We start from the raw sequence: 25,913 nt of genomic DNA, 5'->3' as shown, positions 1-25,913 counted from the left end.
CGTGAGGGCTGGAAATAACGGATTTAAACTTCAACTTAAATGAAAGGACTCCCCACAATGACTGGAGGTCCTCCCTGTGTCCCGCTGAGCAGCTGCTTAGGCTCGCACAACACTAATGTAGACCAGTAGTATGAAGCATTTATATACCACACACATTACTACTACTGCAAATAGACTGGAGGCATGCAATCATACAATAGGTATTTAGAAAACAAATGTGCAATCGGCACTATTTGGGTGGCAGAATAAATCTACATTCATAGTGGTTGGTAAATGACCTTGCATCAGGAAAATATACACTATAACTTGTCAATTTGTACACACACTGAGGAACCATGTTATTACAAATGCTATCTGTAATTAGGGACAGAACACACACTTGTACCGAGGAACCAGTAAAGTCTATTAATATTTTCATTGATTGATGCTGAACTGGTTATAACCAGATCGGTTTCTGAGCATCTCCGCTAGTAAAAGCATATGGTAAAGTTGCTAAAAAATACTTGAATGGATGGATGGTGTTAGACAACATATTTTAACAAAGGTAACAGGGCCTAGTATCACAATATTACAATTTCAAACCTGATTTCTTTGTACAATTTTTAATATGGCAATGATAATAGAAATCATTCTTTTTGGACAATTTTCTTTAATGTTATAAATGTAAATGGCTAATGGTCACACTTTTATATAGTGCTTGTCCACTGTCAAGGCACTTCACTTCAAGGAACAACTCATCCATTCACAAACATATAGACAATGGTGTATTATGATGTTGAGAGTGGGATTCGAACCACCAACCTTCGGATCAGAGGACAGAGGACCTACATTTTGTGGTCTCACACTAGTTCAAGACCATTCAAAACTTATTCAGGGAAGGTCCAATTTTGTCCTATTTTTTAATCAGGATCTAGTTTTGATATTAATTGTAGTTTGGAAACTCTTTTTTTGACAACCTTAATAGTACTTGGGCACTATTCCCCATCATGTATCCCACTGTGGCTGAGTCGCAATGTCCACTCCGTAATAACCAATGACAATTATGGAGGAAAAGTGAGTGAATATTTGACCTAAGCTAATTAGAAAGTTTGCCGACTGGGCAGCAGAAATCAGCTGTGGAATAATGAATCATAAAACGCTTCATTACAGCGCTCAGGGAACACTCTCCATCTCAATAAACCGACTCAGGGCCCCACACGACAAATCAAATCCAGACACTTCCTCGGCCCTGTTTAGCCTCTGGAAAGATCCTCATAAAAGCCTGTTTTTGGCTCCAAATGGTTTCTATTAATAAAGCATCTCTTCTCCTTCACTTATCGCCTTCTTGTTTATCCCATCTACAAAGGACACATTTGAACTGGCAGATTACACAGCCATTTAGGGTGGATTTAGTGTCTCGGGTTCTTAGTTTAGAAAAGAATTCATCTAGAAGAGGACGCAAGCCGAGATATGTGCAGAGGTCAGGGCAGAGCATCTGAAGTAAATACTATATGAATAACAAATGCCAATAACTGTTTTTTGAAATTTTTAAATGCATGATTGTTTAATTACAATCTAGAATCAAATATGCAGTTACAAAGATGTTGAATACTGATAGACGTAAATACAATGCTGGAAGTCAGTATGAGCTCCCAATACTATAAAAGATGCATAGAATTTAACTCCGGAAAAGTATTCTACTGAAACAACCACTTCTTTCGGCACCTTCCTTGCCACCACCATCCCCCATGACCTCAAGTGGGAGCCCACCATCAATGTCATCATCCAGAGGCCAACACAGGATGTACTTCCTGCAGAGAGCGGCTGAGGAAAGCCGTACATGGCCATCATTGAGTCCATCCTCATCTCTTCCATCACAGTGTGGTTTACTGGGGTCAAAGGGACAGACACAGACTGACCAGAGCCTCACACTACAAGAACAGTTTCTTCTCCTCTATGGTTGAACTCATGAACACTTTATAACACCAATTACTGTCACTTTACCACTACAATTAAGTCAAACTTTTTTCATTGTTGTTTTGCCCACACTATATATTTTCTATACACACTGTATATTGTCTATTTTTTACCTTATTTTAACGCATGCACTTATCTTGCACTCCTGTCCTCCTTTATCCTATCTTGCACTTTATCTTATCATAGCTTATATTCTTATTCTTTGTTTTATGTTGCACCATAAAGCTAAAGCAAGTTCCTAGTTTGTGAATTGTGTTCACTGACAAAGGCAATAAAAGTATTCTGATTCTTTCATGGGTGCAATATTGCTGTAATAGTGTAAGTATTTTTTCTGATGCCTCCATTTCACACAATTTCACCGAAACGCACATTTCTTACTTTTTTTTTTTCCATTCTAAAAACATCTGGATATTTTTGAGTTATGTAGCTAATTGACAAACCCACCAATAAAATGTAGTGAAAACAACTTTAAATTGTCAACTTTACTATGCTTCTTCACCTGTTCAACATCTCTGTCTAACTCTTTGTTTTTAAGGAAATATGTACTTGTGTTTTAGTGCCAAATTGTACACAGACTTAAGCGGCTCAGTCACCACATGGCGCGCACACAGACAAGAGTGTAAAATTGACAAAGAAAGACCCAGGATGTTGTGCGTTGGACTGAATTCGTCCCAGTGTTTCTGTTTCTTTTCTCTTTAGCTCCCATATCCCACTGAGAAAGGAGCCTTCAACCTGCCCACTCACCCGCTCCTCTGCTGCTAATCCCAAAGCTGCACATGCACTGTACACCAGACCTGAGAGCACCCAAAGGACCACAGGACGCCTACACCTCTCTCTCCTCAGACAACCTCTCCACTGTCACCTGGGGATAGTCTAGAGGGGCTGCTACAGACTCATTTGTCTTAATGCAACAGAAATACCTGAAATGAGTACAACATATGCATATACACGACTAGAGGTACATTTACTGTAATATATGATGAAGCTTACAAGACATACAGGTGAGAACTGTCAGCTTTCAAACTCGACCAGTTATCGTCTGACTATTTTAAATAGAAGTTTACAGTAGGCCTGTCACAAAAGCACATTTTGAAGTTTGATATAGTGCTGTAAATATAGACATATAAATGATAATACTGAAACAAATTTATGCCACTGACAAAATAACCCAAGAGATTTAAACCACAAAAACTATTCTAAATGTACAATATTGTTAGAAAATCATCAGATGCAATAAATAAATAGCAAAATCAAACACTTTAGTCTGTATTGAATCATAGAAGTTGTTAATTCTAACCTTTATGGCTTAAATCTGATCATATAGCCAAAAAAAAAAAAAAAACACAACAACAAACAATGTCCCAGTAGTGCAAAGAAAAAGCACATGATAAATTCTGATCTCCCAAAATTATTGTTCCATCTGTTATATATTCAATGATAAGTCTATATAGTAATTGGCATGACAGGTCTTGTTTACAGTACAATGTACATCAACGCTACCTAGTGCCTCCAATCAATTTAATTTCTCTCCAGCGACTAGGTCAGGAATCAGAATACACTAGACGGTTCGTAAAAACTCCGGAAGTGCGAGTTCAGGCACCAGCCAATCAGCAAAGAGCCATTCATTCTGTGTTGTCAACGATTCCCGAGATTGAGGATTTAAAGACGGAAAAAAGAGAATGTTTGGTGAATTTTATCAAGGGGAAAGATGTTATTGCGATTCTCCCTATGGGATTTGGGAAAAGCTTAATATACCAGTTAGCCCTGTTAGCAGAGCATTACATACGTCACGACCAAATAGCAGCGATTGGTTAAATGAAAAAAAAGTACCCACCTATGTCGAGCGAACAAATTCTAACACTGCGAGGTCAGATGATTTCTATGAAGTGAAACCGGATGATGAATCAGGCTACATCGACGCATCTTAGAGTCTTATTAATAACTATAGTTCTAAGTCAAGTGTGCTTTATACTTGCTTCATTGCTGATTCTGATTGGGAAAACTGCATTCCATTGCCCTGTACATGTGCTATTAAGTTGAATCATGTCATTTGTTTGTTGGCTGCCGTCATAGGCCGTAGCTCGTGCATGTCATTATAATTATTCTCATGCATTTGCATTATAGCAGCATGTTAGAAACAGACCCAGAGGGAAAAAAACTGCATGGTAGAAATTGATCATATGTACTGTAATTCTGTGAAAACTTGGATCAGTTTAAGAAAAAAAAACAAAAACCTCAATTTTTTGTTTGTTTGAAGTGAAGTAAATTTAATCAAGAGAAAGTAATCAGATCTGAGAGCCTTTATACAAAATTGTAATTTTAGATTTTAGGACAACAACAAAAACACACAAAAAGCAATATTGCTCATCAGATGATAGGCAAAAGCACTCACTTTAAGAATGTTTTTGCAACTATTTATCTATTTAAACAATAAAAACCTGAGATAAATACTAGATCTTTTAATGCCAGGCGAACCTCTAACCTGAAAGTTACATGTTGCCCCTTTATTCTCCCCACACCTTTTTCAGGAAGTCTTAAACTCACTGTGCACTTTGGGACAGTATTGGCTTTATGTACTTAAAAATAAACAACATCCGAAACATACAACACATGTTCATAATGGAGTTGGCCCAGAATCTGCAGTTGGCAATCTCGACTCAGCAGAGCATGAAATGGGAACTAACTAAACAACATCAATAGTAAACACTTCCTGGACAAAGGCTGGAAATACTTGTATGCACTGTACCACTCCAGTGCACTATAGTCCCCTGTCCCGGGCTCAATCAAGAGCCCTTTATTCTGATGCTAGTATCTTCAGACTGGAGACAGAGAAGGAGGGAAGAGAGGGAGAGAGAAGGAGGAGAGAAGAAGAGAGAGCAAGAAAGGGGAAGGGGGACATAGACATAGATGAGACTGAGGAGAGGATGGAGGCAAGAGAGAAACAAGAGGAAAGAAATGGGTACAATGACAAATAAAGAAGGAGAGTAAGAGAAAGCAGGGGAGAGAGAGAAAAGTATAAAGAACAAGGGGGAGATAGGAGAAATAAAGAGAGAGACATACAGTATATAGATGAGGAGAGAGATAGATAGAGGGAGAGAGAAAGAGCAAGAGCAAGATCAGAGTTGGAAAGAGAAGGAGAGGGGAGACAGAAAGAAAAACAAAGCAAGAGAAAGAAGCTGTAAAAGAGGGCAAAGAGAGACTGAGGATAGAGGAAGGGGGGCAGATAGTAAGAAAAAAGGGACTGAGGGTTAACGAAATAGAGAGAAGGACATAGAAAGAGAGAGACTGACTTGAAAAGGGCAAAGAGGAATAAAGAGAAAGGATGAGGAGAGGATAAATACGCAGAGAAAGACTGAGGGAACAAGCGACATGGAGGAGGAAGAGGGGTGGAGAGAGAAAGAGAGAGAGGGTGAGAGACAGACAGCAAAAACAGCAAGAGACAGAAGTATAACGTAAGAGAAAAGGAAAGCGAGAAAGAGAGAAAATTTATAAATATGGAAAGAAAGAGAGGGAGAGAGAGGGTTAGAAAGAGAGAAAGACCACAGAGAGACATTGAGAGAGAGAGAAAGTGGCACAAAATGGCTGTGGGAACAATGCAGACTCCTGATTGCTCTATTGTGAGTTAGCAGTGCCCTCTGACATCTTGTCCTGAACCCAGAGTGTCTAATTCTGACAAGACGCACAGCTGGAGGCCTTTGTCACAGACAGGTGGCATACAGCGGGCGACTGTTCAACACACAAGACAAAGGAATGTACAATAGCAAAGAAAAATGGCTTCTGTAAAATGTCCATCAATCTTGTCGGTCTGTGTGTCTGTGCATGGCCTGGTTTTGGAGTGGTTTGGAGATTGGCACAGTCTGTCCCCAAGGTTACAAAAGGGACCCGTGCCAAGATAAATAAGATGAGAAAGAAGTGCTTCTGCTCCAGTTTGGTAATGGGACATGTGTAGAGGAGGTGAAGAAGGAAGAGAAGACTCGCCTGGTTTGTCAATAAGAGTTCAATGAAGACAGCAGATATCTGTCATCTGAAATCAAGCAGTAGTCCGTGGGTGTATACTGTTCTATGTGGTCTTATACTTTTGACTACCCTAGTAGTAGCAGGACAAAAATTAAAACAGGTACCCGAACTACAAGTTGAATATATCCAACTCACACAGGTTTTGATATAACATCAGCCTTCCTTAAGGCCAATTATTATTGCACTGGCATGAATGCGTGTACAAGTATCTACCAGGGATGGGGATGATTAGTCAACTGTTACATTAATTTTTAATCCACAAACCAAATGTAGGTTGTGTAGTGTCACGTAGGAAATAAGGTTCTTCCGACAGCGCAAACACTGGAGTTGTGGCCTCACAGTCCCATGTTTCGGCTCTGGCACACCTCCTTGAAGATCACTATATCCCTAAATGAGTGCGTTTACATGTACATCTGTATCCCGGTTTCGTCATGGTGCATGTAAACGTAGTATCCCGGTTACTGCAACATAAAGAGTTGTGCTAAACCTGCACACGTATGATCTCTGAAAAGATGAACCATCTCCAAAGCAACATATGCACAGAACAGACTTACCATCATCATGATCAACATCCCTCTGTCATACAGAAAACACTCATATTCCACTGAGTCGTGTTCTTTAGTCCGACAGAAGCTGACCGCATCAGCGCACAAGGAAAGAGCAGTTTTTTTGCTTATGGTTTATGTAAATTAACCATGTTTTCAGATTTGTTTCTGTAAAACTAAACAAATGTGTGCAAAGCTGCATTAAACACATTATAATGTCAAACGGACTGATGTGACTCTATAGTGGTTATGGTTTATATGTTGTAAAGTTTAGTTTATTTATACAGATTAGTAATAGTAATAATGATGATACTCTTAATATAAAAAGGTTAATGATGAATCAAAATTGGTTAATTCTCCCGACAATCAATTAAGGAAATTCAATCAAATGCCCATCCCTAGTACTTACCTACAATGCAGTATGCAAATGAAAATCACTATGGAATGATTAGAGAGTATTCACAATTATTTACTACTGTATCACACCCCACAAAATTCTTTACAATGAGATAAACTGAGAAATAAAGCAAAATCTAGCTTCCTCTTTGGCACTACAACAACATCAGTATAAAATTTGTTTCACTATTTTGGGTAATGCTGGAGAAAATGTATGTTTTTTCTAAACCTGTGTCAGTGAAAGTATGTAGTTTAGGGCAATATTCAGACATTGGACTATTTTCTTGTGTTGAATGGTGCTCATGAATTAAAGTGTCTTATTTTTGGTCATGAAATTAAGATTGAAAGCCCTTCTCATTCGTTTTAATAAGAGGAAATTGTGATTGATTGGGAAGGAACTGAAGAAGCTAGAAAGTGGGGCCTGGGGGAAAAAAATAAAATCGCACAGTATGAAATAAAAGCTCCACACATTAAAGGTGCATTGCGTAGCTTTTCTGGTGGAGATAAAGATGTTATTGCTTTGTCTGGAATGTTTCACAGTATGGCATTAAACCTTTCTATCTTTCTATCAACAAAACCAGACCAAGATACAAGTCAGATCTGTGAAGAGACAATCTCATCACAGTCAGAATTCTTGTTTTTCTGGGCATTTTTGAGCTATAAAACCACCTGTAATTGAATAAATGTAAGGCAGAACTGTGTAATCTCATACTGTGGAACATTCCAGGTAGAGCAATGACATATCTATAGAAACAAGCAGATAAGGGACCCCCCAACCAAAAAGTTACACAGCGCATCTTTAAAGTAGAAGGAACATTTCTGAATTTCTGACAATGCAATTCACATATACTTATATTCAAGAAGCCCTTACAAACACACCACACACAAAAACACAAAAACTACTCTAAAATGCATTGCTCAAACACATGTTAAGTGTACTCACAGCCTTTGTAGATGTCAGTGGGAATCTGCACAGCGCTGGAGGAGTAGTTGACCTTGTTTTTAAAATTGGGATCATCCACAAACTCCAATTCTAAAGATGTGGAGCTCTCCAGTGGATTCTCCTCCTCTCCATCCTCTGTCTGCAAAACACACGCACCAATCACACAAGTTAGACCAATATAGACACGTGCACGCAAATAGATTCATGCATTTGGACTGTGCCAACATGGCGGCTCGGGTACATCCAGTTTCCATATTCAAATAGACTTTTTCCGACGCGTGCTACCAGCTCAATTTTAAATGCTGCTAATTTAACTTGAGAAAACAGCAGGCAGTATCCCACCTCTAGTGAGACAGTCGTGTATACCTCCTCTAATTACAAATAACAACCCTTAAATTACGGCTTTGCAAACTTCATTTTGAAGATAGAATTTCCACTTAAAGGACTCATATTATGCTGTTTTTGATATATATTATAATGTTGTTTCCTCATCATAAACATACCTGGAGTTGTGTTATGTTTCACACAAACCCTACATATTAAGGCTGAGTTCATCTCTCAAACAGAAAACACTCTGTTCCACCTTGTCATGTAGTAATACAGGAAGTGCTTCACTGTGGATTCAACTCCATACATCTTCACTAGATTCATTTGGATCATTTCAACAAATTACCAATCTCTACTGAATAAAAAAGTAAAAGATAGTTGTTGAAAACTCCCACTTCATGACACACAAGGTGAAACAGACCAATTTGAGCTTTAGAGATGAAGACAGACTAATAGTAAAGGATTACTTAAGCATGTGTGAATGAAAACAACTCCAGCATTATAACATGGCCTAAAGCTCACAAGAGTCAATTTTGCATAATATAGGATCTTACATTTCTAGGGTTTTCTAGGCTGTGCCTTTTGTAGTTGGAAACGCAAGACACATTATTTATTTTTTGGAGGAAAATCTTGCATATCAAAGAAGCCAGCAGATAAAAGTGACATTTCTAAGCTATTTATCTGGATAAGTTATCATTGGTGTAAAATGTGTGTGTTCCCAGAGGAGAGGGTAGAGCCTGATTCAGCTGCCTTTCTACTCCTCCTTTCATTACACTCATTTACATGCAGCGCTTGTTGGATAATCCTTATTGATTTTATTAAGACATCTCACTGCACTTGTATTTTCTGTATAAATTATGCTTTAAAGAATTTGAAAGTGGTCTTCAGTGAAAGCAATTCCAACATTTTGCATCTTGTATTACTGTGGATTTATTTATTCATCACACCAAAATGTTATTATAATCTGACTTCTGGACCTTTGATATTATCCAAATGACATGATGTTTACATGTAATTTGAGTCTTTAGTTTTAGAAGTCAAAAAATCATGTCACTGTAGCTAATGTGAACCATATAGTCCCATAATGGTTCAACACATGGAGCACTGAAAAGCCCTAGACTACGTTCAGTAAAGAGCATGTCCTGTCTTGTTATAAGAGATTTTAAATTTAATTGTAATCACATATATTCGCTATTCTCCATCAATGTCAATATTTCTAACAATTAGAAATGCTTTTGTTAAGTCTTATTTGGTGAATTCAGAAATAAGAAAAGAAAATAATTTTACATAATTACATAATTTTCACTGCAGCCTGCTCCGCATGTTTTCATTTTAGATTCATTTAATTTCAATACATGTAAAAGCATTAACTGTAAACACAATAAAATCTAGTTGCCATAGTAAACAGAGGCCAGTTTGATTTGATTGTTAAACCCAGTGTGCTCATGCATGCAGACCGCTCTGTTCAGCTCTGTGCAGCACTAGCCCTCTGGCACAGCCCCACGCCGCTCCCCTTTGATTTCACTTCTTTTATTCTCAAATTCATTCGTCTGATAATGTGCCACATACTAATGCGCCGAAATATTTTGTGTGATTGCAATTTGCTCCAGCCATTCACTAAAACAGCATGGGCTAATTGGATGTGACATATTAAAAAATGTTTGTTTTGGACAAAATTAATTCAAAGTCCAATGTCCACAGCAGAAATTGATTGATGGGCCAACTTTAATTGTCTATTAGAATGTAATTACAAGCTTGCAACACTGGGATGTGGATGAACATACTCGAAGTCAATGTAAGATATGACTTCGAGTATCATGTGTACATCTCCAGTGTCTTGGGTTACTTAGTACTTAGTAATGTGTAAAGTCAAACTGAATATTAGAGCTGTACAAAAATATCTATGTGTCAGTATATCATGATGTTAAATTTGGTGATACAGTATTGTTATCATGGGCTGTTGTATCGATAAATCGCCAAGAGTATTTGTTGGTCTATTAGCATTTTTGTGACTGCATAACATTTTTGTTGCTTATTTAGTGAAAGAAAACTTGTTAATGCAATACACTTGACACATTCATTGTTTTGATGATAAAATAGATAGATTTCATATTAACTTTGCACAAGTAGTCATTTAACAAAGAAATATTTTTGCTAAAATGTATTTACAATATATCACAGAGTACGGGATAATATTGTATCGTGACCCACGTATCGCGTATCGTATTGAATCGTGAGGGACCGTGTGATTCCCAGCCCTACTAAATATATTTGATTTGTTATAATAGTTTTAAGAATTTGGTTATAAAAAATCATATTATGGAAATCTTCTTTAAAGCTGACTTAATATATAACATTTGTATTTCATTTGATGTATCAGAACACAATTTTAAGATCTTTTTGTTTGCCTTTACTAAAATCTTGCATATTTTGAGTATTGGAAGCAGATCAGTGAAGACATTTTTGCTAATTCTAATCAGATATTGTTCCTTGCCTAACTTTAAATAAACTGCCAGACTTGCAGATGTAAACCCATTAGTATTTGAACCACATGGTTATACAATTCTCTGTAGACAAGGAAACCTTGGTAACTCAATCCAACTCTAAATTTGTCCATTTCTTCTGCAGAACGTTAACGCTCGTATTGACTCTCCATTAGCTTAATCCCTGACTGGGTTAGCTCTTTGACACAGAGGTAAGTGTGAGCTTGAGCTGTTTGTTTATCACTAATTCTGTCAATGTCAGAGCATTTTTTTTTTCCCTGAGAAGAGCCTAATCATAATTAACGAAGGCAGGGTCTAATTAGAAGCTGAATAAATCTCACAGGGAAGACTGATTGGTGCATTTTGTGGCACCATACACCACCTGTTCAGCCCGATTCATTACCCAATTTGTTCATTTTATCTCCACTTCCAAAGGTTTAATTATAGGTTGAAGAGGCCAGGAATGACATTTCATAGCCACCAGGCCCCCTACTGCAGCTCCGGGTTAAGCTATAACATGCAGCTTGTGACCCCATATACTAGTAGATGTATGTGGGCATGGTACAAAAAGAACAGGGGAAAATATATAAAGGTGTCTTCTTTACTTCACTGCATTATCTGTTTACTATGCCATGAGTTGTAATGATTTAAAGGTCCTATAATACACTAAATTGAATCTTGTGAGCTTTAAGTCATATGATAATGTTGTTACCTCTTCAAAAACGTAGCCAGAGTTGTGTTTTGTTTCATTCACACATGTTTGAGTAATGCTTTATTATTAGTCTATCTACATCTCCAAAGATGAAAATGCCCTGTTCTGTTCCAGAGCACTTCCTGTATTACTACATGACATCACAAGGTGGAACAGAGTGTTTTATATTTGACAGAAGAATATGCAGATTTTATGTTACAAATGTGAGAATAAAACCTCCTTGTATGCTTGTTAAGAGGAAACAACATTATAACATAGATCAGAAAAAAAGCATTGACTCTTTAAATAATACAAAATACACATAATAAAATCAACTCTACTTTCTTCTACCATTGCCACTAAAACTATTACTAATATTCCAGATACTAATACTAATAGGCAGTGTTGGGAAGTAACTAACTACATACATATTCATTTTCAGAATACTAAATTTGAGTTACTGTTTTCCAGTGACTCTTTCATTTGGTGGTTTTAATAAATAAATAAAGTTAATTTTCTCAAATCAAAACAATACATTGTGGTACTTAATCATGTAATTTAGGTTTCAAACTGTGTGGCATTAGACAGAAAAAGGAAAATTACACATACCGCATGTGTAATTTTTCCTTCTCAAAACAGTGATTTGAAGCTAGGCAGGCAATGGAACAAACAAAGCTCTTTTACTCTTTTTACTCTTTTATCATGTCACTTTTATACCCTGCTATAATATTATACAACTCAAAATGAAAGTATTTTAAGTTTTCATAATACAGTACTTCTAATACAGGTATTCAGTAATCTGTAAATACACATTATATTCATCCCAACACTGCTAATAGGCTACTAATGTACACCTTAAATGTATTTATAAACTAAAAAGGCCATTAAAGGGACAGTTCAGAATTTTGGACATAGGACCTCATTTCCTACTGAGCCAGAGTGTTGGAGATGTGTGGAGAGATTTTTTTCAATAGTCCAACCAGTCCTTGTATTTGCAAGGGTCACTGGTGCTAGGCTAGCACATGTCAATGAGCATAGTTAGCCTGCCACTAAAAACAGTCTTACGCACTCCACAAAGCACCCGAGGCAAAAGAAATATAACACAAGGCTGTCAATGTAAATGTTTGTGTGGATAGAATAATTTTAGAAGTAAAATCAACCTTGCATTTGAAGGATTTATGTGTGAGTTGTACTTCCTGATAGAAAGCTTGGCAGCAGCGGACTGATTTATGAGAAAATAGTCCCTCAACATGCGATGATTCATGCGATGCAAGGTTAGTTTTATTTCAAATATTATTCTATCCACACAGACATTCACATCGACAGTCTGGCATAATAATAGATTTGCTTCGGGTGTTTAGTGGAGTGGGTAAGAGTGTTTTTAGTGGCAGGCTAACTATGGCCATTGACATGCACTAGCCTAGCACCAGCGACCTCTGCAAATACAAGGACTGGATGGAATTATTTAAAAAGTGTCTCCACACATCTCCAACACTCTGGCTCATTAGGAAATGAGGCCCTATGTCCAAAATTCCAAATTGTCCCTTTAAAAGTGCATTGTGTAACTTTTGTGGTGAAGGGTCAGTCAAATGCTTTTCTTTATAGAAATGTTATTGCTTTGTCTGGAATGTTTCACAGTATGGGTATTAAACCTTTCTATATTCATAGAGACGACAACAGACCAAGTTACAAGTAAGATCTGTGGAGAGGCGACCACGTTCACCATCCGAATGCCTGTTTTTCTACGTGTTTTTGAGCTATAAAACCACCTGTAATTGAATAAATGTAAGCTAGAGCTGTTTAATGTCATACTGTGGAACATTCCAGACAAAGCAATGACACATTCATAGAAACAAGCAGGTGACGGACCCTACACCATAAAAGTTACACAATGCATCTTTAAGTACGTGCTCTGCAATGGCAATATTGCATAATGTTATAATAAACATGATATTAGAACATTTGAATATAGTTTAAGATTGTATTTGAAAACACACACACTCTTCCTTTTGGGTTTGAGTTAAATCTGTCCTTATAAACATACATTGGTTCCTAGTACATTTCTGCATTGCTGTTTTTGCATGAACTCCTGTGCACTTGTTGTTTTGTGTGTGCGGTTTTGAGAGCTTTTGCCATGGCCCCTTTTTGGTCAACTAATGGACAAGAATTTCTTTAGTCGTCTACACTCCTATAGTTTTCATAGCATGATATAAGTCTCTATCCATTTCCATTTATGTAGACTTGGTACTGATACATTTTGCAAACTAGCTTGTCCCCTTTTTGCGGCTGTAAGTAGCGTATTACATTACCCGACATTACAAAAGCCACACAACAGGAGGCAGCCTTTTAAATGAACAAAAAGCCATTGCGTTTTGATTTATTATGTCTCTCTTAAGCTTTTCATCCCTCACTTCAAACTAAACTAACAGTGATTTGAGTGGCAGGATTTCTCGAGCAGTCCGATAAAAGAGTCAGATCATGCAGACCAATGAATATTTGCGTTTCATTCCACAAAGCTTTCTCTTCAGGCGTATATTACAATCTTTTATGGGGGACATGGTGTGGATAGGGTGACCTTTTGTGTGTGGGGAATAAAAATACTCAACCCAGAGAGAGTGATAATGTCGAATTTGCAGACAATCCAGCAGCCCACAAAGGCAAGTGCAGAATATAATGTTGGAATTTGAACTCTTATGAAACCAAATGTGCCAAGCAAATAGCTACGTTTTGAACAATTGAATTCAAAGTTTTCAAAGAGTTTTCATTGCACTTTTTGAAAAAATTATAAGTAATAGGGGATTTTTTGTTTACCTATAAAATTAATATGTCACAACATTATACGGCTCATATTACACTATTTTCTGATCTTTGTTATAATGTTGTTTCATCATCACAAACATACCTGAAGCCGTGTTTTGTTTCACACACGTTAAACACTAACATTTTTCATAAAATGGAAAAATTATGACTGAGGCACTCTGAGTGGCGACTACTTGGTCTTCATCAAGACCAAGTAGTCGAAACACGTTGGCGTGACTTTTAATAAATTCACCGCAAATCAGAGTGCCTCTGCCATCATTTTTCTATTTTACGTGGATCTAGCCCTCCGGTATGATGAGCACCTGTTATGCGTAAGTTTCTTTGATCCAGTGTAGCACTCCAATTTTGTTATTTTTTACAAACATTTTTCATATTGGGGCTAAGATCTTCACTAGAATCCTTTCAGCCCCAGAAATCTACTGAGTTTGAGGTAAAAGATAGCTGTTAACTTGAAAACTATCACTAAATGACATCACAAAGTGGAACAGAGCATTTCGATCTTGGGAGATGTACAGTGACTAATGATAAAGGATTACTCAAACATGAAACAAAATACAACTCCAGGAATGTTTTTGATTAGGTAACAGCATTATAACGTGACCTAAAGCTCACAAAAGTCAATTTGGCATAATATAGGACCTTTAATTAATCTGCATATTATTTAACAGTATAATGTCCATTAGAATATAAATACATTTTATCATGGCTAGTGTGACGCTAAGAACATCTATGAAAGAGGCCCAAAACTGACATATCATTTTGCATAAGGGGTAATGTTACTAATGAAAAGGTGTTGGCACTATATATACTCCAAATCTACGGTAAAAAGGTTCACTGGAAGGGCATCTGACTGAAAACCTACACCAATACCATATGATAATCACTGTATACACGTAATTATAAGATGTTGACTGTAAATAGTCAAAATTAAAGATGTTAATTTAAATGAATTGTCTCATGAGTTGGTTGTTCATTTAGCAGTTATATGGTTATTATTTCAGACAGGAGCTTGACCTCTGGGTGACCCCTGCTGCTGTCTTTTGGAGAGCTGGGGGTCGCTGAGGGGGGGTTAGAGGTACGACTGTCCCAGCCTCACTGTCCCATGTTAATGATGACCGATGTTCCCCAATTAGATGTGGTGACGGGGCCTAAAGCGCTGTGCCATTAATCACAGCCGCGGCGTTCACAAAGAGAAAATCACAGCATGATTTATGGCTCCTCCAGCTTCCCGTACACACTCTCTTCCCATCTCTATCTCATTGGGCTCCATTGTTTTTCTTAGGCTCTGTGCAGTGGTGATCTGGCCCAGCCTGCTATACTCCTCCAGACTTAATCCGTCACAGTGCGGAGTATGGGAGCTGTCCTTACACAAGACTTGGGGTTTTTATTTTAGGGGCAACTATGGATACAACTGAGACTAAACAGAGCTTGCAAAATCATGTAAATTGTATTTTTCAACTATAGATTCTGCAACTAATGATGATGTAATATAGCAAGTGATGTTTTACATGTATTTATTGTTGTGCGTATCCATAGTCACTGTACATAATGAGTTTAAACTTAAAGGTGCACTGCGGAACTTTTCTGGTGGAGTGTTAACTACCTACTTGTCTCCATGGCGATGTTCTTTGCTTTACCTAGAATATTCTATGGTATTACATTAAACATATACATCTAGCATTTATTCATTATGTGTGTTTCTATTGTTGTGTATCTACTATCCACTGGAAATATGGCGCAGTGTACCTTTAAGGTGCTTTATTTGTCTCTCATGGGGGGTATTCATTCATCTCAAGGTCTTGAGTTTGCCTAGTTATTTTGGACTTGCCTATTGTGCAGAAACTAGACTGAGCAGAAATAAACAGACACGAGGAGAACATGCAAACTCTGCACAGAAAGCCCATGGGTCCAAGCTGAGAAGTACATTTTTTATTGTATTTTTTCCTTTGTTTAGTATCCCTATTCATATTTTAATGGAACTACTTTTGAGCATACTTAGTCCATGCTGTACATGCTGGTTTTGCAAATTGCTGTGGCAAAAATTTCACCAAAGATTTTTTTTTTTTTTTTTAATCATAACTCACACTTAATTGTATATAATTTGTGCACTATTTGTTATTTTGTGCCTGTTTTAACCTTTGTAACATAAAGTGTCAAGATAGGCACTTAGAAATATAAGGAAGCATTGTTATATAGTTAAACACATATATTTGTATTATTCTGACCTAAATGTCAAAGGAAAGTGTTATCCATTGCTTGAAAATTGCAGGCAGAGAAACTGTAATACTTATTTTAATGACATGCCTTGCTCCAAAGGTTAAAGTCACAAAGTAAAGCTGCTCCACAACTTCAAGAACCCTAGACAGTAGTGTTTGTGTCTTGTAAGAGATACACAAACAAACAGCAGATAAAGTAAACATCACTGTTACTAAAAAAGTTCAGGTTAATAACACATACATACATTTCTATAATGAATAAAGTTTTGCAGTTGAAAACCTTCCAAAACATTACAACATGCATCTTTGAAAAGAGACCTCTCCACACCTTTTCCAGACTTATTGTCAGTTGTTTTGTTGAACTGGGATACACCACTTGTCACCATGCCTGTAGCTGTTAGGACCACAGAGACTCAGGATAGGGGGGTGTGGGTGGAGTGGGTGGAGGGAACATCCGGAAACAGGATCAGGATTTGAACCAGGACGGGGGAGGACAGCCCAAATTACTGTCACATGCACCTGCCCTGTCAGAGTAACTCACCGTTCCTCTGGATATCCACTCACTAATGCACATAGACTGCCCCAGGACGACAGGTGCGGGGGAGGCAGGAGCAGTGATATCGAGTCAACCAGCAGAGGACGCAAAGGGGTGAGGTAGCAGGTTAGGGTGGTGCCGGGGTGGTTGTAGGTTGCAGGTTTTCGGGGGTATTTCATAGCAGGCATATCGGGACAGATAGGGTCATATAGGGCTCAGGCAATTTCTGTATTTACTGTACTCACATAGTCTGAATCCGCTTTGGAATCGTAGTATGAAATGGCATTCTCCTGTGAGGAAAAGAAAAGTGGAAAAAGAAGACAGAAAAGTGATGAGAGCAAAAACCGCATTTACCTATCAACCCCGACTCCTAGTGAGCTGGAGAGAGCCGCAGTTATATTCTATCACAGAATATAATCAACATCACATACACAAGAAGTAGTAGTGTGATGGTGAATGGGACTCACGAGGGGGCGAGTAGGTAACCAGTCTGACCAATGCAATGTGGTATGAGCAGCACAGAACATGTTTTTACAAGACTGTAGTAACATATTCAAAATGGCTGTTGGAGAAAATGATTTGAGTTTTGGCACTATAAGGCACGATGTTATGGAGAAATGTGGCTTGCAAAGTGAGAAAGAGGAAACTGAAAAAAATATTACTCGCTCACAGAAGCTTGCTTATCAGGCTCGGCTGGCTGCGTGTGTGTTGGGTCTAGGTGGCAAAGGATGACAGGACAGAGTGAAAAAGGAAAGAATTCAAATTAATGTCATTGTTGTGTTGTGTCCTTTGTGTTTTAAACATAAAGCAGGGATTCTCAAAGACTTAACTTCATGAAATATTTTGTTTTGCTCTTGCTATTTATAGGTGCACATGTAACTTTTGTGGAGGAGGGGTCAGCTACCTTCTTGCTCCGTGGAGATGTTATTGGTTTGTCTTGCATATTTCACAATGCTTCTTTTATTTATTCTATTACAGGTGTTAATAGCAAAAAATACCTTAGAAAACATGCAGTCTTTCTGTAAGTAGGGTCACCTCTCCACAGATCTGACCCGTAACTTGTTGATGTCACCTGCCAGTTTTATTAGTTTAGACACTGGGATAAAATCTCCATGGAGACAAGCAGGTTGCTGACCTTCCAGCAAAAAAAATTCACACAGTGCACATAAAAAAATAGACACAAGTCCAAATTTATTAAAACTAACACATTTTTATTGGGTTTCAGTACTAAACCATATCAGAGCAGAACCTGGATTAAAGTGTACTTTTAACTCTGAAATTGACTAACTCAGCAATGAACCAAGACTGCACATGTCCACTAATCTATGACAGAACCAAAAAAAAATCTAAACTTGTACTGGAACTAGAAGGTTCAAAACAACAAGGCAGGGCTAAGTTGGCTCTGCATCAACCAAGTCTGAATACAAATACAACTAAACAGCTGCAACAGCTCAAAAATATAAAACTATATCAGAGTTTGAGAACCACTGGTCTCCCACATACAGCTGCAGAAAGCCCTCCCGCACATGTCTCTCTTTGGGTTCATTGGCCTTTAGAGCGTCCTGCTGCATCCTCTGTGAACTGTGCTGTCCTGTCCTCACAGAGGGAGGGGAGGCTATCTGCGGGGTCGGGCTATTACCATGTGAAGGCTCCTCTCAAGGGCACTACACTGACCGACCAGGGGCTAAGGGCATAGGAGGCTATAATACAATATGATATAAAGGCCTGCATTGGAACGACTGTTTCACATTGTGTCTCTATTGTGAAGATGTTATATCTAGTAATATATTGTGCTTTATTTTTATTCTACACTGGAACAAATAGATGGTCACATTTTATACAGCGCTTTTCCACCTTCAAGGCACTCAAAGCGCTTTACATTAAGGAGTCACTCACCCATTCACACACCAGTGTATACAGACACTGGGGGAGAGGGGGGTTAAATGTCTTACCCAAGGACACAACGGCAGCATTCATGTGTGGGAGCTGGAATTGCACTGCCAACCTGTGGTCCAATGGATATTACCGCTCAGCCAATGATGTTTATGTCAAGAGTTCGGATCAGTAGATGAACACTCTACCAACTGAGCTACTTTAAATAAGTAGTGTTTAACTTGACTTGAGTTTATTTTGACAATTTAAAAATAAGATTGACAATGGAAAAAGCATAAAATGTCATGTGAAATATTCTTTGTCACATAAGCAATAAAATCTTGTCAAAACTACTCAAACTCTGATAAAGTAAGTCAGTCACTTTAATACATTTTTATATAAGAACACACTTTGCCTACAGTGTATTCCAGTAATAGTCAGTCATGGTTACAACATTGTTTTAGTCAGGAGTAGTCTTGAGGCACTTTATTAGATACACTTAGTGGTTTCTATAGCCATCATATACCCAAGTCTTGTTTTTTTTAGCTCTTCCACATCTGCATTGTCACAAAAATATTACAGTGATTTGCATTTGATATTAATTTGGATTTTGCAGATACAGCCTTTGTTATTTGTTTAGGTCTGGGACTAGCACAAGAAATACATGCACTTGTACGTTTGGAATGTGACACAAAAAATAATCTACTTTTAAATTCAAATGTGTTAGTTGGGTCTACTTTTTTGTTTTGGGTTTTTGTTTCTTAACTAGCTGAACATAGCTGTACCTAATAAAGTGGCCAGAATATGATCTCTCCCCTGCTGAGGCGTTACAAAATGACATGGATGAGTGGATGGGCAGGGGTTACTCTGGGTCAGTGGCAATGGGGAGGTTGGAGGGTCTGATTCAAAGTAATAGATGGGATGGGGTGATGATGCTGGTGGGTGCAGTGGAGCTAAAAATAGCATGTGACTCTGCAGAGAAGAAATGGATGGAGAGAGAGAGAAAGAAAGAGAGAGAGAAAGAGAGAAAGAGAGAGAGAGACAAAGTATGAAGGTGAAGAAGAGAGAGAGAGAGAGGGTAGAGCAACAGTTACGTGTACTGTGCCAGAAGGATTGATCAGGAGCCATAGCGTACCCTCGCTTTCAAAGACTTTCATGACTGCTGTATTACCACATATTCAGAGCTACTTCTGGTAAATAAACTCATCCAAAGTACTGGTGTTGTCAACATGGAAGAGGATTGATACAGTTCTGATTTTGGATACCAGAGTTATAAAAAACAAAACAAAAAAAACATAAAAGACAGACGAAAATGCAAAACGATAATTTCTTTAATATAAACATGTGGTCTTATTTTGTATAGTACTATATAGCTATGCCTGTCACAATAACAAATTTTGAAGTGCGACATATTGCTGAAGTAAATATAGATGATAAACAATAATACTGAAAGTAATTTATGCCACTGATACAATAACAAACAGATTTAAACCACCAAAACTATTCTAAATCAAGATCTAAAATATTGTTTAAAAAAACAAAAAAAAACAAAACATGAGCTGCAATAAATAAATAGCAGAATGAAACACTTCTGTACTGAGTTTGCATCTGAGATGAGTCATAGAAGTTATTAATTCAACCTTTTATGGCTCAAATCTGATCATATAGTAGTGGAAAGAAAATGCATGCACAATTAATATTAACCCCACGCTTTAGCTTTCATATATTGAAAGATGAGCTGATATTGTAATTATCGTGACAGGCTTATATATAGCTTAAAAGCAAGTCCACTTTCACCAATATATGATACCTCAATAGAGAAACCTGTTCAAATGTACTTTCTTGTATCTTTGATTTTAACACAATACACCATTAAAAACCAAAAGGCACTGATGACTGCAATCAAGATCACACAGAGTTATAAACAACACATGTTTATTACTTACTGTATGGAAAATGTGATTATATATGTGTAGAATTGTTGTAGAATTACAAGCTGCACATTTCAGATGATAAAATATTGCGGCCGTTGCCATAGAAATTAACATGCCAAACAAAATATTCTTTTAAAAAGTTAAAAGTCCTGAAAATGGCACCCATAAAAAAAAAAACAGAAACCCGTAACTAAGAAAACAATGTCTGTGTAAATTGCCTAACCTCGCATAGCCCAAGACAGCAGGTCTGATTGGAGAGTCACTCGCCACTTTGACCCTGTGATAACCCTGAGCTAACCACGCCATCTGCTGCGTCCGCTCACAGGTCTCTACGGGACCAGAGCCGAGGTTAAACACAGATCTGATACAGGACGGGCCCACAATTATCCTTTAATCGCCCCGGTAACCCACAAACCAGCCACCATCACAACTACTAACACTACCTACTGCTTTAGTGCTCTGTGTACAGTCACATAGCCTGAAAAATTCCCCCCGACCCCCAAGAGCTATCAGTAAATTGAATCTATCATGCTGAGTAGACCTGCACACCCCAACAAGAGACAAACGCTAAGGTCAGGTGATCGCTTTGTATATAGAATCCATCTTTTAGCCCCTCCCTTCGCCAAAATGCTATCTGTACCTCCGCCCTCCTGCAGTTTCTTCTTACTGGCCTGTCTTATCTTCATCTCTTCTTCCAATCTCTCTATTCTCAGTACCAGTCCTCCTTCTTGCCAATTTCAGATTTCAGCAAAGGCTTCTGGGTTAGATGTTGCTATAGAAACCGCCTCTCTGCTCCAGATTACAATGTGACTTTGTCTCCTTTGTCGCCAAGGCAAAAAATGTCCGACCAAAAATGTGTCTGTCTGACTGGCTGTTTTACACCTCTAGATCGCGTAAGATACAGGATTTTGGAACCTGTTGATCACTGGAAATATTTGTCACCCATTTTTAGGGATTCGTAAATCTCTTCTTTGTTCCATTCTAGGGTACATTCGAGGCTACATTCTTACAGCCTTACAGTGTAATGTATTAATGTCAATACGCTGTGGACTAGGAATTTGTTGAAGAAGATGAGGAAAAGCTTTAAAGTACACTATGTAACTAATCTGGAGGAGTCTCAGTCACCGGATTGTACTTGGCTTGGTGAGGTTGTTTCCTTTTCCAGACAGCATTTTATAGCATTTCAGCAAAAAGAAACAAGAAGTTTTTGGACCCTCTACCCAAAAGCTTACATAGGATCACTTTAATAATAACATAATGCTCAAAAAGGGTTAGAATGAATGAGGCAGATTATTTTACAGTGCATTCTATAACTTCAGCCAATCACATGTCTAGGAAGGTCTCAGGTTTTGGACGCGTCTATTGGCTGTTGGGTCGGACCAGCTTGTCATCAGCAAAGCAATGCCAGACAGACAGACTCGGCTGGCTCCATGCTCACACAATAACCGCACAAGAAAACATGACTAGAGAAAGTTAAATGCACACAGGCAATATGCACACAATGAGGAAGAAGAACGTCAAATTTGTAAACTAAAATTGATTAAATACTGGTTTGAGGATAAATTAGTTGTGATGTACACTTGGTCTAGTCCAGGTCTAGTCCAGGTCTAGTCCTGGTCTGGTTCCCAGTTTAGTTACAATTTAGTTGTGATGTACACTTGGTCTAGTCCTGGTCTAGTCCAGGTCTAGTCCAGGTCTAGTCCTAGTCTAGTCCAGGTCTAGTCCAGGTCTAGTCCTGGTCTAGTCCAGGTCTAGTCCTGGTCTAGTCCTGTCTAGTCTGTCTAGTCCTGGTCTAGTCCTGGTCTGGTTGCCGGTTTAGTTACAATTTAGTTGTGATGTACACTTAGTCTAGTCCTGGTCTAGTCCTGGTCTAGTCCAGGTCTAGTCCAGGTCTAGTCCTGGTCTAGTCCTGGTCTAGTCCTGGTCTAGTCCTGGTGTAGTCCTGGTCTAGTTCAGGTTTAGTCCTGGTCTAGTCTTGATCTAGTTCTGGTCTAGACCTGGTCTGGTTCACAGTTTAGTTACAATTTAGTTGTGATGTACACTTGGGTTAGTCTAGGTCTATTCCAGGTCTATTCCAGGTCTATTCCAGTATTCCAGGTCTATTCCAGGTCTATTCCAGGTCTAGTCCTTGTCTAGTCCTGGTCTTAGTCCTGGTCTAGTCCTGGTCTAGTCCTGGTCTGGTTCCCGAATTAGTTACAATTTAGTCCCAAATATAACAATAACACATCCATAGTTGGAAATGTTATATTTCTAAGTATGGAAGTGTTATTGCTTTGCCTGCAATGTTCCACTGTATGGCATTATACTAATCTAACATGCATTTATTTAATGATGTCTGTTTTATATGAGCTCAAGAGCTAAAAATATTCTGGAAACCACACAGTATATTCTTACTGTTAGCAGGTATCTCCTCTCCACAGGTCTGATGGTATCTTCTGCTTGTCTCTATGGAGTGAGAAACGTCTACAAAAGCTATAGAATCTCCATGGAGACAATCAATTGGGAGGCCTCCATCAGAAAAGTTATATAGCTCACCTTTAATGTAACATCTACGAAAGTGTGAACACAAGTTGCAATCTGAGTCCAAAACTTGCCATAGAAACGGATGACTTTTTCCATCTCAGCTGAATAGTTAGATGTAAGAATTAGCATGGCGTTTGCAGTCAACCTTCAACACAAAATCATTAACATCCATTCAGCATTTCATCTAAACAAATACGCCATTATGGGAAGTGGCAGCGTTATGACCACATGCAATCGCCGGGACTAAACCTTTTGAATTCTCATTTCGTCTCTCCTCTCTGCGGGCCGATGGAGACAGGTTGACATTTGAGTGCTAGACGCGTGCTTCATCATGGGGCGGGGACACATTACGCTCATATCCATATCTTCTGTGGACACCTGCTAATGATTTTATAATTACACAACACACTGGCTGCCTCTGCCTCGCCCTGGGGTCCGCAATAACATCCACACGCCATCTTTCAAACTCTCCCCCCATCTTCTCCTCTGTGGCCCAATACTCTGGCAATTGCTTCCAGTTCGCTTTCCCTAATAGAAGCTGACATTATATCAAAAACAATAAAGGATTTCATTTAGTGTTCTTCATTAACCCGCGGACATGAGCCCGAAAGGTTTATCCACACAAACTCCACATCCGGCAGGCGCTCAGCTGAAATAGAGGAGAAATGGCTTTGGATTTGTTTTGGTGATATACCATTTTCTTATCTGCCCCGGTCCAATCTGGGCTCTTGTCTCAAACGATCTGTCCGAATGTGGCGGTTTAGTATCACATAGAAGGTCATCGTTTAGACAGGAGGATTCAAGATGCTTAGAGGAGACTTTTTAGCTGCATTGGAAAAATCAGGCTGAGTCTGTCCTTTGCATATAGGCTAGCCGATGTTAAAAGTATTTGGTAAGGTCATCAGGATGCACCGATTCAGTATTTTCATTTCCGATACTGATATTGATACTTTGACTTTAAAAATCTGCTGATGCCTGATACTAACTGATATCACTGTAGGGATGAAAAATGGCAATTATTTTCTTGAAACATTGCATCTTTTATTACACAAGCAATTCAACTGTGTTATGCAAGTGATATTAATCCTTCAAATGAATACAAATCAACTTTGAAAACAACTTCAAACATTATGAGATGTTCTTGGCCAAAATCTAAATCTAAAGTCTTATTCCATCTAATTCAAGACCCAAACAGGATATCAATTTTCCAGTATCTGCACTGATATATGATACCAGTATTGGTATCGGTGCATTCCTAGTCATATGAAATTTCTGTAAATATTTCTAGGAAACTGTATCTGCATAATTTATAGTTTTGTAATTGTGTTTATTTTGTCTAATATGCTGCTACTACTGCTTTCATTGGTACTACACACATTTGGATAGCCAGTGAGCAGGTGAAAAAATAGTATGTTATAAAAATGAGAACTGTTTTATATCTGTTTAAAAGTATTTGTGCATTTATAATCATACCATATTTAATTTATAACAAAACATTTCAGAATAATATTTAAAAGATTTATGTATGGAAACTTGGAGACAGAAACATCTTAGCAGAGAGTCTACCACCTGCTTGTCTCCATGGAGATATCATTGCTTTCACACTACAGCATTAAATGTATCCATCTCCAGGGCAATTACTAAATCTGTATTTTCCAGCACTAAAAACACCAAAGCTCAATCAGATACAGAGGTGTTTTATTCTTGGTTTCACTCAGAGACAGTAAGAGTAAAGGTGAGCTTGTGAAATTAGAGGATTAATCTGTCAGGACATGATAGTGAACACATCTGATAGCCTTGTACACTTTGATCCAGTGAGCTGCTCTGGCTGACACCAAGAACAGTGGGTCTGATGGGCACATATATCCGTCAGTTTAATTCAAGTGTTTAACAGTGTTTGTAGGGCCTTTTCTAATCACTAACATTAGACTAATTCTAGTTCTTCTACGTTACATTGCACTACATTGACATCACATTGAAAATTGTATTATAAATCTTGAAATAATTATTATTTTTGCTTCCATTTCCATTTTATGAATTGATTTTAACTTACAAAACAAGAACAAAAGTTAAACAAAAAATAAAATCCTCCCACGCCCACTCCTCTCTCTAAACCCTGATCTCCAATCTCGCCAAAATGTTCAAGAAGGCTGTCCAAATTTGTTCAAAGTCATGCTGCTTCCCCCTCAAAGAGTGAATTTTGCTTCCATCTTTCAAATGCTTTTCTAAAATTAAAACATATTTCAAGAAGCAGATCATAATATAAACAAATTGACTATCTATTAATTTCACAAAACACACACTAATTGTAACTAATTGCTTTCTGTCCAAAACCAAGAGTAAAAAAAAATAAAAAATCCACCAATCCACAAATTTGGGATGATTTTAAATTGTATTCAAATGTGATTTATGTTGATCTTGACATTATAGCTTCAAGCACATTAGAAGCCATCTGAATTCAAGTCAAACTGTAAGCAAGCCATTTCTAACCCACACCAATCTAAGCAAGTGAAAAGTCTCTAGTCATGAAAATATGTCTGTTGTTTCCCGTTCATCATTTAATCATCATTTATAATGCCAACTCCATAAACACTCATCTGCTAACTGCAAATGAAACTATTGGCCTGGAAGAGCAGAGCTAGTGAAACTGGAGGG

The 25,913-nt window shown here is 38.0% G+C and overlaps 1 protein-coding gene across 1 annotated transcript in view; it reads right to left on the bottom strand.

The window, feature by feature from the left end:
* The window catches only part of cacna2d2a (calcium channel, voltage-dependent, alpha 2/delta subunit 2a), a 215,613-nt gene that overhangs the window by 71,865 nt on the left and 117,835 nt on the right, over window positions 1-25,913 (bottom strand). Inside the window, exons 5-6 of the mRNA XM_055160452.1 lie at window positions 17,175-17,219; window positions 7,858-7,996 (exon numbers count right to left, since the gene is read on the bottom strand). Of these exons, the coding sequence (XP_055016427.1) occupies window positions 7,858-7,996; window positions 17,175-17,219 (184 nt within the window). The remainder of the gene's footprint in view (window positions 1-7,857; window positions 7,997-17,174; window positions 17,220-25,913) is intronic.

The sequence above is a fragment of the Boleophthalmus pectinirostris genome, unplaced genomic scaffold (genome assembly GCF_026225935.1).
Source record: "Boleophthalmus pectinirostris isolate CB_2022bp ecotype Guang Dong unplaced genomic scaffold, ASM2622593v1 HiC_scaffold_3, whole genome shotgun sequence".
Classification (NCBI taxonomy): domain Eukaryota; kingdom Metazoa; phylum Chordata; class Actinopteri; order Gobiiformes; family Gobiidae; genus Boleophthalmus; species Boleophthalmus pectinirostris.
The sequence above is the reverse complement of the archived record's forward strand: the minus strand, read 5'-3'. Positions and strand labels throughout refer to the sequence as shown.